The 17120-nt window shown below is 37.1% G+C and overlaps 1 protein-coding gene across 1 annotated transcript in view; it reads right to left on the bottom strand.

Moving 5' to 3' along the window:
- The window catches only part of AGBL1 (ATP/GTP binding protein like 1), an 803745-nt gene that overhangs the window by 465720 nt on the left and 320905 nt on the right, over positions 1 to 17120 (bottom strand). The window contains exon 18 of the mRNA XM_031669203.1: positions 4677 to 4857. Within this exon, the coding sequence (XP_031525063.1) occupies positions 4677 to 4857 (181 nt within the window). The remainder of the gene's footprint in view (positions 1 to 4676; positions 4858 to 17120) is intronic.

Here is a 17120-nt window from a genome sequence, read left to right on the forward strand (position 1 = left end):
CCTCTACTAGGAAAACAAAACACTTCTGGAAAAAAAAAAAATCATAGGTGACACAGACAAATGGAAACACACCCCATGCTCATGGATAGATAGAGTCAATATTGTGAAAATAACTATGCTGCTGAAAGCAGTCTACAGAGTAAATGTAATTCCCATTAAAATACCATCATCATTCTTCAAAGAACTAGAAAAAACAATCCTAAAATTCATATGAAACAAATAAACAAAAAAAAGAGCCCGCATAACCGAAGCAGTACTAAGAAAAAAGAAAAAATCTGGAGGCATCTTTTTACCTGACTTCAATTATACTATAAGGCTATAGTTACCAAAACAGCATGGTGCTAGCATAAAAATAGGCATGTAGACCAATGGAACAAAATAGAAAACCCAGAAATAAAGCCAATACTTAACAACCAAGTGATATTTGACAAAGCACACAAAAGCATAAAGTGGGAAAAGGACATGCTATTCAATAAATGGTGCTGGGGTAATTGGCAAGCCACATGTATAAGAATGAAACTAGATCCTCATCTCTCACCTTATACAAAAATCAACTCAAGATGGATCAAAGACTTAAATCTAAGACCTAAAACCATAAAAATTCCAGAAGATAATATTGTAAAAACTCTTTTGGCACTGGCTTAGGCAAAGAATTCATGACTAGGAACCCAAAAAAGCAAATGTAACAACAACAAAATAGATGAGACCTAATTAAACTAAAAAGCTCCTGCACAGCAAAAGAAATAATCAGCAGAGTAAACAGACAACCCAGAGTGGGAGAAAAATCCTTGCAAAATATGCATCCAACAAAGAACTAATATCCAAAATCTACAAGGAACTCAAACAAAATAGCAAGAAAAAAATAGCAAGAAAAAAACTCCCATCAAAAAGTGGGCAAAGGACATGAAGAGAAAGTTCTCAAAAGATTATACAAGTAGCCAAGAAACATATGAAAAAAGACGCTCAGCATCACTAACTATCAGGGAAATGCAAATTAAAACCACAATGAGATACCACCTTACTCCTGCAACAATTACCATAATTAAAAATTCAAAATGTAATAGATGTTAGCGTGGATGTGGTGCAAAGAGACCACTTTTACACTGCTGATGGGAATGTAAACTCGTACAACCACTATGAAAAAACAGTATGGAGATTCCTTAAAGAACTAAAGGTAGAACTATCATTCGATCCAATAATTCCACTACTGGATATCTACCCAAAGGAAAAGAAGTCATTATATGAAAAAGACACTTGAACATGCATGTTTACAGCAGCACAATTCACAATTGCAGAGATATGGAACCAACCTAAGTGCCATCAACCAATGAGTGGATAAAGAAAATGTGATATATATATATATGTGTGTGTGTGTATATATACATATATGTGTGTGTGTGTATATATATATCTATATCACCATGGAATAAAATGGAATGAAATAATGGCCTTTGCAGTAACTTCGATGGAGTTGGAGACTATTATTCTAAGTGAAGTAACTCAGGAATGGAAAACCAAATATCGTATGCTTTCATTTGTAAGTGGGAGCTAAGCTATGACGACGCAAAGGCATGAGAATGATATACTGGACTTTGGAGACTTGTCGTGGAAGGGTTGGGGGTGAGGGATAAAAGACTACATATTGGATACAATGTACACTGCTCGGGTGATGGGTGCACCAAAATCCCAGAAATTACCACTAAAATAACTTATCCATGTAACCAAAAAAAATCTCTTCCCCCAAAACTGTTAAAATACATTACAAAGGACAAAAGACCACAGTGTCACAAAAAGGAGCCTATTAATAAGAATATACTCAGAGAAAATCAGCGAAGATGAGAACATCAGAAAAAATACCATATACAGAAAATTTAGGTGAACCGCCTCAAGGTTGGAGAGAACTTCACATGGGGAAGTTCAGGCATGGATGAGGGGGATTAGATTTTATCCATGGGATATCCTAAGGGAGGAATGATTAAAATGGGTGAAGCTCACAGGACAAAGACGAAAACACAGTAAGACACAAATCCACCTAATTATACACAACAGAGTGGGCATGCCCTGAAGTAAAATGTCAATCACAGAACTAGTTCAAGCAGAAATTAGATAAACCATGTGTTAGGTATGTTCTAAGGAGGGCTCAGGCACTGAGACTTTTAAGCTCTTTTATGATGAGACATTATATATTCAGGCAGTCTCAAGTTTTTTCATAATGTTGTGCTATGACCTGTGGATTTTTCCTTCAGTAGAATAACACTATGATTTCCAAGTCCCTTTCAGCCAAAATTGTTTGGGTAATCCAAGTGATTTATAAAGTGCCTTGAGTTCCATGATGAAAGATGCTATATAAATAAAAAGGTAATTTTAGTCATAATAAATAATGGTAATGATGATAAATGCCAGTGTCACTAAGAAGAAGCTGGCCTGCCATTTGGGAACCCAAAGCAACCAGCTATGAGCTGGAAATAATGTGTGTCCAGGCCAGGATGATACTCAGTGACTGAGATCACATTAACCTTTAAACCAGAGATCTGGATAAAGCCCCTGATTTGGAGGTGTAAGCATTTAAAATTGAAGAAACTACAATACTTAATCCCTGAGCTTGAATATTGCCTTGGGCTTCTGAGACCTTTTCCAGAATGGTCAACAGGGAGCATATTGTCTTCCTCTTCTACCAGAAGAGAAAACTGACTAGGGCAGGAGAAAAGCCAGAATTCCCAATGAACCTTATGACTCTAGATCCAGGGCTCTTTCCATTCTCTACTGGACCTCAGACAATTCCAGTGAAGGAAAGATTTCGGAAAAGAGCCAATTTGGATGAGAAAATGTCAAAATGGGATCATGTCCCTCAAGATGCCTTGCATAACTGTTTTTCATCCATTTAGGCTGAGAAAGCTTGCTAGTAAAATCCTTGGCTGCTCAAGCAGGGAGGAGCCATTCACTGATGTCCCAGAGCTGTTCTCTGCCGTTAAAGGAGCACAGAGCAAGAGCCGGCTGAGTTCTGTTTGACCAGGAGCGAACACTGCTTTGGGGCCTTTCAAGCTTGAGAGCTCAGAAGGCTAATTGCTTTCCAAGGTCTGATCGAGTTTCTTAGTGAAAGACTTGGCCTCCCATTTTCCCATGTGCTTAAAGGCCAATCAGTCACCACAGAGAAAGAGAAGAAACCCTGCTCTCTGCCCAACATTCTCTGCCCTCAAATAATCACCATAAAAAAATTAAACAAAATGAAATCCGGCAACTGCTAAGCTGGGAGGAGCTCACCTGTGAAGAACACATAGGTGTCTTATCTCTGTGTGTGTGTGTGTGTGTACTGAAATATTATTTTTATGATCTGTAGTTTTTATTTGCTTTCCTTTAGCACAGTTTAACATATTTCATCATTTGGAATTTATGCTTTTCATCTTTTTGTAATTTATCATCTTCATAGTTTTAACCTTTTTAATTTATCTATCTTTGGTGCTTATCTTTTGAAGCTAGTCTATTCTCGGCTGTTGAACACTTAAATTTTTTCTTAAAAAATGAATTATTTCATTTTTCTTACATCATTCTTATTTCAGTCATTTTCATTTTATCTCTTTGAAGTTTTTGGTTTTGTTTAGTATTTCTTTGTAATTCTCATTTTATCTCTTTCATTTAACAATTTTAATATTGCTATATTTTATAGTTGTCTAAATTCTTTTTTGCTTCTTTGATACTAATTTTTTTATTAAAAATACATTTTCCATTTGTAGATTTTGAATTTTTTTCCTTCAATATTTTCAGTTTATCTTGTATTCTCTTTTTTTTATAGCATATAATGTCCATTCCTATAGTAAAAAGAATCATCTATTACCATGGCAAGGGGCTTTATCGTTTGCCCACAAAGTTTGAAAGACGTCTTTGTGGATGTTAATCCTGTCACCCTCATGCACCACCTGTGTGACTTTGGGTGCCTCATCTGATGTCTGGGCCTCAGCTCACAAACTCTGAGAATGTGGCCCATTTCGACGGAGCTCACTAGGCATGGAAACCATCTTTCCCATCATATATTTCGAAGAGTCTGTAAGGGCTAGGTAAAGAGAAGAATGACCTCAACCTTCTATTTTTCAGCCAACATTTTATTTAGCTAGAGAGACACCATTATTATAACTGTATCCTATTATATCTGACTGAGAATAAAGATTTCCCTGTAGTAAATATTAATAAGTAAATAAAAGCATTGGTCTTACTCTGAAGAAATCACAGTTTGAGCCCTGACTTTGTCATTAACCCACCATGTGATTCGGACAAATCATTTAATTACCCTGGACACCAGTTTCCTCCTTTTTAAAAGAAAAATGTTAAACTAGATTTTTCCTCTGCTATTAATTGCCTATGATTCTATAGCTTCCTATTTTTTTAACTTATTTATTTTGAAGAGACCGGGTCTCACTGTGTTGCCCAGACTGGTCTTGCACTACTGGTCTCAAGCGATCCTCCTGCCTAGGTCTCAATTCTATACTTTTCTATTCAGAGAAACCATGAGACTGACATCAGTGTGTATGGAAAGTATGCTGTTATTTGTACCAGAAAACGGAAAACCAAGAGTTTATTCCTGGCAGAGTACCGAGGCCTCTCCAATCACGCCCACTTGGTGAAATGACAGTGTTACTATGGTAGCATAAATGCAGCTGGGCTAAGCCAGGTGCCTGACATACTTGCCGTTGATGACACCGTCTGGGTTGAGCATGGGTATGATCTTGAAGATGAAGTTTTCCCTCAAGAGCCTAGCCACAGGGTCACTGCTGACCAGGAACTCCAAGGTGCCCTTCATCACCCAACTGGCATTGCTCTCTCCTGGATGAACTCGAGCGGTGATCACCTGATATGGACGATGTCCTGCAGAAAAAGGGACATAAGAAGATTAAACCCAAATTTGCTTTCCATTTCCATCAAGATGGTCTCCAGGGGACCAGATTTTCACCTGATTGGCATGAGGTTTTAAATAGATTGATTGTTTCTAACACATATCTGATCTACGTTTACCCATTTTCCATCTGCCTCTGTGGTCTGCAAGACTCAAGAAAGTAGGAAGGTACAGCTCAAGGCTGTCATCAAAAATGTAACTACTTGGTGGTATGAAAAGAACCCAAGAAGCAGATTTTATCAAGATCACAAAAAAACAACTAACTCTCCAGAGTTCAATAGCATGATGCCAGATGTCACAGATCTGAGATTAAATATTATCTTCATCCCTCACCACCTCTGGGATCTCAGGCAAATGAATTAATTTCTTTGACACTGTCTCCTATCTATAAAATGGGGACATAATACTGACCTTATGTGGTTGTTATAAAACACAAAAAGATGTAAATATAAAGCACTCACTATATTGACTGCCATTCAGTACGTGTTAGCTATCTCCCTCCTCATTTGTAAAGTCTGTGGGTGGGATGATCCCTCTCATTCCTTAGCAGAAATAGAAAGCAAGTAACAGAAGCAGTGTCTTTGGAACTCCATGATTGTAAGACACTGAACCCAATCCTTGAGAGAGATTTGACAGAAGAGTTAAATACGTGGAAGCTCAATCTTGGAGTCACAATGCTTGCTTCACTTTGCAAAGGGAGTCAGGAAAACATTCTCCACCCAGTTACAGGTAGTGTATTGACATGAATAGTCTTTATGGAGAATGCACTGATGAGGGAAAGATAGGAATGTCTTCCCTCCTTTATTTATAGAAGATAACTGGAGTATTGTACGCTGAAATGCATTCTAAAGCCATGTCTGGGCTCAGGTGAAAAATGTGTTTTGATTGATTTAGTGATGTCTGTCTTCCATATACTCAGGGAAGAAAGGGTAAGGTTGTAGCATCATCAAGAACTCACCATGTCTACTCTAACCCTTTGTTCAATTTTGTGGTTTTTTTATGACTAATTTTTCCTTTTGTATTCTCATCCAATTCCCATTGCTCCTAAACTTCCTCTAATGACAAGTACTAAGTATTTGCTAAGTATAAATACACCAGCCACTGAACAACTTAAAAGTTAATAAGCTAGTAAATTATTTCCATATTATTCAAATCACTTTAAGTTCAAAGGTCTTTTATTTCCTTAAACAGTAACATTTTTATTAATTTATTTATAATTGACATACAATCAATAGACATATTTATGTTTATGGGATATAACGTGATGTTTCAGTGTATGTATACATTGTATAATGACCAAATCTGTGTTATTACCATATTCATTATTTTAAATAGTTATCATTTCTTTGAAGTGATAATATTCAAAACATTCTTTTTTAGCTATCTTGAAATGTGCATTACATTATTATTTGCTCTAGTCATCCTATTGTGTAACAGAAAACCAGAATTTATTCTTCCTAACTGTAATTTTGTACATATTGACCATCTTCCCCTGTTTCTCCCTTGCCACTACCTGTGCCCAGCTCCTGGTAATCACTATTCTACTCATTATGGAGGTCCCTCAAAAAATTAAAAATAGAACTATCGTATGATTCAGCAATACCACTACTGTGTATATATCCAAAGTAAATAAAATCAGCATTTTGAAAGATATCTGCACTCTCATGTTTATTGCAGGCACCTTGATCATGTTTACTGAATTTCTGTGTTATTCACAACAGACAAGATCTGGACTCTACCTAAATGTCCAACTACAGATGAATATGTGTGTGTGTGTGTGTGTGTGTGTAAAATATATATACTCTGGTGTCAGTCAGTTCTACTCTGGTGTCAGTCAGTATTTATTGGGTGCCTACAATGTGTCAGACACTATGTCACTTAGAGTTGATATTCTGTCTCTAAAGTGGCCATGTGATTATATGGGGATCTAAATTTGTGGTTGGGAATGTTCAGGTAACTCCTGAACATATATAAAATATATATACACACACACATATATCATTGTATGTGTATGTGACTATATATATGTGTGTGTATACATATATACATACATATACACACACACACACAGATAAAATGGAATACTATTCAACCATAAAACAAAATGAAATTCTGTCATTTTCAGCAACATGGATGAGCCTAGAGGACACTGTGTTAGGTGAAATAAGACACACACAGAAAGACAAACATGATATGATCTTACTCATATATAGAATCTAAAAAACAGTAGCCTTTTTGAGGATACAAACTGTGTCTCAAATTGTGCACAAAGAAAGAAAAAATCGAATATCTCTTGATAACAGAGCTAAAGAATAGGCAATGGAAGATATAAAGAAAACACCTTTAAGTTACTGAATTATGTTATTATCATCAACTAAGACCAAAAAAAAACCTCAACACTATCTGTCTCTTCCATATTTCTGCTGACAGCCATTAATCCACTGAGGTCTAGATTTAAGGGGTGTAGATCAGTGCATTTTTACTGACTATGGTGAAAACAGGTTACTTCAGCTCCTTGTAGGTCACCTATACACTGGAGGTGACACTCAGCTATATTTTCCCTTAAGCAGATGTCTTGAGCATATTCCAAGAACTGCAGGAGCACTGGGTAGAAAAAGTTGAATAAATCATAGTCCTTGTTCTCTAAGACTCCATAGCGTATGTCAGTAGTGACAAATATGAAAGAAAATAATTACAAGTGAGCTAATGGAGGTGTATACAAAACACCAAAATCGATATGACTGAGAGAGTTAAGGCCATTTCCAGAGATGTGATGGTATTCACACTGGGTCTTGCAGAATAAGTATTATTTACCAGCTGGAGACGGTGAGGAGGGTCTTCTGAACAAAGAAAGGGACATATGCCAAAACCAGTGGCGCAAAGGTCGGTGAATTAAAAAATGAAGACAAGTTACGCGTGACTTAAGCAAAGGGCTAGAGAAGGTGGAACATAAATTTTAAAAAGTAGGCTAGTATTAGACTGGTAAGATACTTTCTTATATATTTTGTTTAGGGATTTGGAATTCATCCTGTAGATCAGACACTCTCAACCATAGAGTCAGTGTCTCACTGATATCCTGTGATAAGTAACAGAGTATATTGCAGAGTCATCAGTTACCAATAAAAGTGCCAGTGTTTGCTTATGATATTACATACATGGCACAAACTGCCAGTCACCTGCCTTTCTCCCTTTCTTTCTTATTACCAGAGCCCTGATTTTTGAAGGGGAAGGAATTTGCCCATATTAAAATACTAGCTTCATGGATCCTTTTGTAGGTAGGAGTGGCCATATGACACAGTTGTGTTCAGTGAGATTTAAATGTTACTAGATTGTGAGTCTTTTTGGAAAACTAATTAAAGGGGACAGTTTCATCTGGTAAATGTCTACTTGGTTTTTGTGTCTTGTCCTTTGCCCTTCTTCTTCCTCCATTTTTGCACATAGATGTGATACCTTCAGATGAGAAAGCCAACTTGAGAATCAAAGTCACATGCTAAAGATGGCAACCATAAAAGTAGAGGGAGCCAGGGTTCCTACCAAATTCCTTAAGCAGCTATACCACATTTTCACCAGCTTCTTCATTACTTCTGGATATTTGAGAACAGTAAACCACTATTTGGTTAGGCCACTGTACTCAAGTTTTTGCTACACCCTGTCAAATTCAATGTAAGATCAGATTTAAAGTTATATATAACATGCATTCATGTGTGCTTTCTAGATTGTGGAGAAGAGAGTGATATAGTTGTAGGGAGAATGATATTTGACTGTGTGTTTTAGAAAAGAACAATTGAGAACCACTATCTCAAGAAAAAGGGAGTTGATAAATTTTCATCTGAAGCAATATATGCCAAAGACTGCTTTATAAAATTAATTCTGCAATTATTGTAGATGACACGTTTACCCAATCAGAGACAGTACAGCATAGTGAATTAGAGAACAACTTTAGGAGCCGTATTTCCAGGGTTCAAATTCCAGCCTCACCATTTTTAACATGAGATGAGTTATGTAAGTTTCTGAAAAAACTGAGCAATGGATTTGTCCTACTTTTTCCGGGCTTCCATAGCAGAATACCATAGACTAGGTGGCTTATAAACAACAGAAATTTCTTTTTCACAGTTCTGGAGGCCGAGAAATCCATGATTAAGGTGCCAGCAAATTCTGTGTCTGGTGAGGGTCCGCCTTCTGTTTCTTAGATGACCTTCTTTTTACTGTGTCTTCACATGTGGAAGGGACAACTGAATTCCCTCAAGACTCTTTTCTTAAAGTACTAATCCCATTTGTGAGGGCACCACCCTCATGACCTAATCAACTTCCAAAGGCTTCACCTTCTAACACCATCACTTTGGGAATTAGGATTTCAACAAAGAAATTTTGGGAGGACATACATATTCAGTCCATAGCAGATTAGGTGTTCTGTACATAGCACTAATGACTCACTAACTGAAACTTTCTGAAAAAAATGTTGGAAAGAAGGAGATGTACAGTTAGCTAGCTGGGCACAACTGAAATTAACTGGAGGTCAACTTTCCTACTATATCATTCGCTCACAGTTGCTTTTGCTTTTTCCAAAGCAAGCTGTGTTGGCATGCCAACAAAAAGCTTGTTTTGAAATAAAGAGGCTTGATGAATTTGTACCCAATCAGTATCCTATTTTCAGTTCTATAACTCCATATCACTCTCTTTGTGATTTTTGAACTATGTTCATTTGCAGCATATTGGACAACAATGGTAAGTGCTTTCAGCCCAGCAAGAAGAAATAAAAAATTGCTTAAGCTCTTGTAAATTTTTTACACTAACAAAACACTTCCATTGTCTGGGCCAGTTGGCTTCCATTGCCTGATATACCCAGTACAACGCAGTACATTAATCAATAAACCAAATGCAAGCTCTAACAGAGAGCCATCAACAATGTGTTTCTTTCCATTGGAGAGTCAAGTTGATAATCTGCTGTATTGTAATACACCACAAGACCTTGCAGGCTGTTCTAGTATCCTGAAGAAGCAAACGGGGAAAATGATGGATTCTCATGAAGACATAAGCAGTATTTTAGCCAGTTCTAGTTGGCTTTCCTCTCTTCCCCTCTGTGATTTAAGACAATTTTGCAGTCATGTTGGTAAGTTAAACTTACAAGACCATTCAGTTGTAGCAGAAAATGGTACTCCAGAGAACTCATAATGGACGACAGCCGTAAATAGTATGCATCACACATACCATGTGATTTTTTCTTGTAATTGACAATCTCAGTCTTAGTAACTCATATATCCTTAGTGTCAGGCAAAAAGTCCCAGATATTTGCATTTTTTTCCTGCAATTAATAAAATATGTTTCAGAGACCACCATAGTCTATGGGGGAGTCATGGTTTGGACAGATTTTAATTCTTAAAGCTACATATTGAATTTATAGTGGTAATGACATCTGTAAAGAGAGATTAGGAACAAGTAGGGGATTGAATAATGCCTAAGAGATATCCGGCCTTTAGGCCAATGAAAAGTTGAGTAAAAGTTGAAGACAAGTATGATGATAAACATGTGTACCCAACTATATAAACATCCATTCATTTACTTCTTCTTTCTTTCAACAATGTATATTAAGCTCCTACTGGCACTCTGCAGGGTTCTGTAGATTACAAGATAAATAACGGGTTTTTTGCCCTCAGGAAGCTAGTAACAGTCTGGTAAGAAAGACAGGCACACAGATAATTACAATCCAATGTGATCAGGGACATTCATCAGGATATTTTCAAACACAGTGGAATAATCATTGTGACATCATTTACACTAACGCAAACAACTGCAAATGACTTAAAAACACATTCATAGGAAAGTAGTTCAGGAAACAATATGCAAAACAGAATGCTATGCAGCCATTAAAAATGACACATAAGTTTTTTTCTGTCAACACAAAAAGATATCTGTGATATAATGGTGACTGGAAAAAAAAACAGAGGATAGAGTACATCACAGAAGGATCCTGTTTGTATGTAGCTGTAAAATTTATCAAAAGGTATCTATATATAGAGACAGCTGCAAGTAGAGGTAATCTAGGTGATTTTTAGGTCATCTTTATCCCTATCTGGAATGTTTGCTTTTTTAGAGAATAATAATCATATGTCAATTTCACAAAGGCAAAGTATTTTCAAATACTAAGTAAGGCACCAAAGGAGAGGAAGAGTAAAAAAATGAATTTTCACAGAAAAGGTAACATTTGATCTGCTCTGTCCAGTTTAAGTGTTTGCCAAGTAAAGAAAAGAAAAAAGAAAGGTAGTAGAAATGGCTTAAGTAGATCTATTTGCAAACAACTGAGGTCATAAAGTGCATAATATCCAAGGAAAAGTGAAGTAGTTTAATGTGACTAAAGCACAGGCCATTTGGAAGGCAAGAGAAGGAATGAAGGTACAAAAACTAAGTTTGTGTCTGCTTCTGCAGCCCTTTCTGGGGCATACTAAGGGTTTGGGAGCAATCTTGTATGCTATGGAAGCACCACAAAAAAACAAAACAAAACAAAACATAAAAAACATTATGCAAAGGTATGATCTGATGGGGCTTCTTGGAGTTGAAGAATTAGACAGTGGAATTAAGGGGCAGAAGAAATGGCCAGGAGAGCAGGTTTGATTTCAAGGTGGAATCATGCAGCTAACATGAAGTCCAGCAATCCTAGAAGAGAGTGTATATGGACCTGATAGAAGGAAAACAGGATGAGGAAGGAAGGAGACAGGAAACAGCAGTGGAAAAGGAAGTGGAAAGATTCTGAGAAAAAAAAAATTAAAATGAGAAAAATTTGTGTATATAAGACACACGCTACTATGTTTTCCAAAAAAAGGTATATACTATGCACATTTTATGCACTGTGCATTTTTCATTTACCAATATATCTTGGAGATGTTTCTGTATCAATATTAAAAGATGTTTCTATCTTTTTTATTAGTTTTATTGTGATATAATTTACACAAAATAAATTTTACCAATTTTAGTGTTACAAGTCAATAAACTTTGACACATGTATACAGTGTCGTAAAACCAAATAAAGTTATTATTATCATCTCCAATATTCCCCTCATTTCACTTTGCAGGCAATCCCTTCACCCCACCCCTAGCCTCTGGCAACCACCAATGTGCTTTTTATCACCATAGTGCTTTCTTTTCTGGAATGTCATAATAATTAAATCATACAGTGTGGGTAGTGATGGCTCACACCTGTAATCCCAGCACTTTGGGAGGCTGAGGTGGGCAGATCACCTGAGGTCAGGATTTCAAGACCAGCCTGGCCAACATGGCAAAACCTCGTCTTAACTAAAAAAATACAAAAATTGGCCGGGCGCGGTGGCTCAAGCCTGTAATCCCAGCACTTTGGGAGGCCGAGACGGGCGGATCACGAGGTCAGGAGATCGAGACCATCCTGGCTGACACGGTGAAACCCCGTCTCTACTAAAAAAAATACAAAACTAGCCGGGCGAGGTGGCGGGGCCGTAGTCCCAGCTACTCGGGAGGCTGAGGCAGAGAATGGCGGAACCTGGGAGGCGTGGAGCTTGCAGTGAGCTGAGATCCGGCCACTGCACTCCAGCCTGGGCTTAGCTGAGACAGACCGCCTCAAAAAAAAAAAAATACAAAAATTAGCCGGGCATAGTGGTGCACACCTGTAATCCCAGCTACTCAGGAGGCTGAGGCAGGAGAATCGCTTGAACTCAGGAGGCGGAGGTTGCAGTGAGCCACGCACCACTGCACTCCAGGCTGGGTGACAAGAACAAAACTCCATCTCAAAAAAAACACAAAACAAAACCAAAAAAGCATACAGTATATAACTTTTCTGCTTGGCTTCTTTAACTTAGCATAATACTTTTGAGAGCTATCTATGTTGTTGGATGCATCAATAATTTCTTTTAATCACTGAGTTGTATTCCAGAGTACCACATAGCAGTGAATATGCCACCATTTGTTTATTCTCTCACCTGTTGATAGACATTTGAGTTCTTTCCAGTTTAGGGCCATTATGAATAAAGTTGTTATGATCAAAGAATGTTGTTGGGTACAATGTTCCATATACAACAATTAGGTCAAGTTTGTTAGTCATATTGTCTATATTCTTACCAATATTATATCTGCTTGTTTTGTGAATTATTGAGAGGGGTATATTAATATCTCCAAAGATGATTGTGGATTTGTCTATTCCATATTATAATGTTGTCAATTCTTTCTTTATTTTTAGGCTATGTTATTCACTACATGCAGATTTAGAATTATTATATTTCCCTGCTTAACTGAACTTTTTATCATTATAAGATATCTCTCCACTTCTCCTAAGGCGTTGCCTTAATGTCTCCTTTGTGTGTATAAATATAGCTTTTCTGGCTTTCTTTTGGTTAGTATTTAAAATACATATATTTTTCATCACTTTACTTTCAGTGTTTCTATATCTTTACAAGTATTTGTCTTTTGAAGCACCATATAGTTGTATATTGTATTTTATTTAGTCTAGCACTGTTTTATTTTAATTGAAGCATTTAGTCAATTTCCATTTGATATAATTAATGATTTATATTGGCATAATGCTATCAATTTACTATTTGCTCTCCGTTTGTCCTAACATATGATCAATTCTTTTTCCCATCTGACCTTCATTTGGATTGATTGTTTTCTTCCCATTGTTTCTTTTTTCTCCTCTATTAGCTTAAGTTATATATCCTTCTATTCTTTTTCAGCAGTTACCTTAGAGATTACAAGGTACTTCTTTGATTTATTATAGTGTAATATAATCTACTATATTTTAGTTTCCACTACATATCCTAAAATCCATAACACATTTACATTTATTGTGTAATAAAGTCAATATTGATTTAAACCACATATTTACCCTTTTAATTACTCCTCACTCCTTGCTGCATCTACAAACTTTCATCAGGTTTCATTTTCCTCCTGCCTGAAACTCACCTTTTAGTGTTTCTTCTGATATGAATCTGCTGGCAGTGAACATATGCACGTCTTGTTTGTCTGACAGTGAACTCATTTTATCCTCAGTTTTGAAAAATATTTTTGTTGGGCATAAAATCCTATCACCCCTGCTCATAACCTCTCCATTTTCCACATCTCTCTCTGTTTCTTCCAACAAGATTGTGCAAGAACTTGACAGCTTTTAACAGTCTTTAGGTACCTGGAAACTTGTCTCCTCATTTTGCAGAAATAGAAATGTGTCTTTTTGTTTTCTGTTGTATGTATGTGTTCTTTTTCATGTTTTCCAAGATAAGAAAAAAAAAACTTTTATTGAAATTTCAAATTATGGAACTTTCTTATACCCCTTATTTTTTTATTGTTTTCTGTTGATTCTCTTAAAGTTTCCAGGAAGATAATCCTAACACCTGCAAATAATAAAGTATTTTCTTCTCTTCAAAAGCTGTATCAGTTATTACTGATACCTTTCTAATTTCTTAGAATTTCCTCAATACCGCAAAATAAAAAGAATCCTTTAAATTCATGCCATGTTATTACAACTGGTAGATATATGACATAGTAACAAATAATTCTGACTAGCTCTGTTCAAATGTGTGGGATTGTATGTAAACACATTCATGGCATTTTTATAGCACCTTGCAGCAGAGAAGGCGTTTTCACCTGTATTATTCCTTCGGGCCTTTTCACCTGTATTATTCCTTCGGTATTGCGAGTAAATCTGTGAAGTAGGCAAGGCAGGAATTATCACTCTCTTGCTTATAAGGCAAGAAAAGAGAGAAAGCAAGGGAAAATCTTAGGTGTTCTGAATCAAAATCCAATATTCGTTTCATTTCATTATGTATTCTTTTGCCTGTATACATTTAAGAGGAAGGCCAAAATGAATCTTATTGAGACAAAATATGATATAGTGAGGAAACAAGTACCATGTAAATCATGAATTGGAAGACTTTGGTTTGAGATCTGGTTCTGCCTTTTACTGATTGAATGGATTTGGGACAATTAAAATCTTTTGAAATCTCTGTTCTCTACTCATAAAGCAAGGCTCTCTTAAGTCTTTGCTGCACTAAATTTAATGATTATCAATGGCAGTGTGAAATAGGGTAGATGAAAGTCAAACGTTTTAGCCAATGGTTTCAATCTGCTTTAATTCTATTGGTTCCTTCAGTATTCTTTTAATCAAGCTGCTAACAGGAAGCAACGTTACATGGAGCTTCTTCATCTCTCTTTTGTCCTTTTCCAATATTCAGATGCAAGTGCTAATAAGCAGAAAAGTGGTCCAAAGTTGGGTGGTAGCAGAAGAAAATAGAAAGTGCAGGTAATCACGGCTAATGATCGGCTTCAGAACAACCAAGTGTGAGCTGGCTTTCTCTTGCTGGGACACAATTCCTTCCCAGTTGAGCATGGTTTGTCTGCACCCAAGCTGTCTTTTACAAACTCTTAAGCTATGATCTTTCTGACCCATATACCACCGGAATAAGAAACTGACCAGATTATCATTTCCAAACCATTTACCTTCGCCAGAAACTGTTCATCTTCAGCCCTACCCACCTTCCAGTGGCAGGAAGTGGCCCCAGACCCTGTCCTTCCCAGAACTTTGCAGTCTGCCTTTTCCCCAAAACCTGACACGTGACCTTCATTACCTCCAGATGGCAAGGAGCACAAGAAGCTGTGATGTCTTTGTGTGATGGGATGGATTTGCTTAGTTTTCACCAAAAAGGTATGGGGATTCATGCATTGGCAGAGGGGGTAACAGAGATTCTGATGGTCCCACTCACCACACTGGGGATTCTTGCGGGCAGCAGGGAGGAAAGCATGGAGGCAAAGGCTGACCACAGGCCCTTTGTAGCTGATAAGCTTTGGAAACTGATTGAAGGATAATGAACATTCTATTGGCAGCCTCCAAATCTTTTTCTTAACTCTTTTCAGCTTCTTCACAAATTGTAAGTAATACACACATTTTCCTATTAATGTCCAAGACCTTCAAGCCCCACCCTCTCTCTTTCCTTCTCTCTCAAACATATATCCCCCTTTCTTCTTCACTGCATCACTACAACCTCTTCCTTAACATCTGGTCCAGCCACACAGCAGCCTATGAGGTGTAAAAACAAAAACCTAAAGCTGATGGCATCACTTTCCAGGTAATACACTGTAGTAGGATCCACAGTCCTTAGTCTCCTCATTGACAGTGTACCCCACTCCAGCTGGCCCAGCCAATTGGTCTCATTTTCTGTCACTCCTGAACCAAATACCCATGAAGAAAAGAAGAAGAAGAAGAAGGAGAAGGAGAAGGAGAAGGAGAAGGAGAAGGAGGAGAAAAGGTAACTTTTAAAAGTCCAGATAGGAAAAGCAGTTAGTATCCTAACATATGAAAATAAAACACAGTTCTGTGCTTCAAATATCCGAAGGACGCACACATCACTTTAAATTATTTGGACTGGATAGTGGTCACCCATCAGGACCCTTCCCTTTATGTGACCATTGAGAGTCTTCATCCATGAAGTGGCAGACAGGACCATGTGTCCATTAATGTATTTAACATTTATTGGGTGTCATCTTCTGTGTGCCAAAGACTATACCAAACCCTGAAGATGTCAAGGAGTGTTAGACAAAGTTTCTGTCCTCAAAGAACTCCCACTTTCCCCATGGGAAACCAATAGGTATTTATGGGAAGTGAAAGAATTTAAGCCTTTCATAAATTTTCCTCTACTAGAACAGTTTTTCTCAAACTCCAACATGTGTGTGAATCCTCTGGAGATCTTGCTGAAATGCAGATTCTGCTCCAATGAGTCTGTGGTGGTGCCTGAGACTCTGCATTTCTACCAAGCCCCCAGACTGTGCCAAAATTAAGGAATCAGACTTTTGAGGAGCAAAGCTCTCCCTGTTCAACAGAGATATAATACAAGCCGCATCAGTAATTTTATATTTTTTAGTAGCCACATTTTTAAAAAGCAATGTAAGGTGAAATTGATTTTAATAATATATTTTAACCCAATAGACAGTAAAAATGACTATTTCAATATGTTATCATATGAAAAATGATGAATGAGATATAGGTATTGAGTGAAACTTTTTGGTGCTAGCAGACTTTTGGGGTGTACTTTATACTTGTAATACAGAGCAATTTGGACTGATCGCTTTTAATTACTCAATAGCCTCAGATGGCTCGTGGCTGCTGGATTGAATGATACAGCCCTAGACCCTCTGCCAACTTCCTAACTAAAGCCCCTCACCACGCTGAATAGTAAAAGTTTATTATACCCCAATGGAACGGAGCTGAGACATTGAGAAAATGAAT

Source organism: Papio anubis, chromosome 7, assembly GCF_008728515.1.
Source record: "Papio anubis isolate 15944 chromosome 7, Panubis1.0, whole genome shotgun sequence".
Taxonomy (NCBI): domain Eukaryota; kingdom Metazoa; phylum Chordata; class Mammalia; order Primates; family Cercopithecidae; genus Papio; species Papio anubis.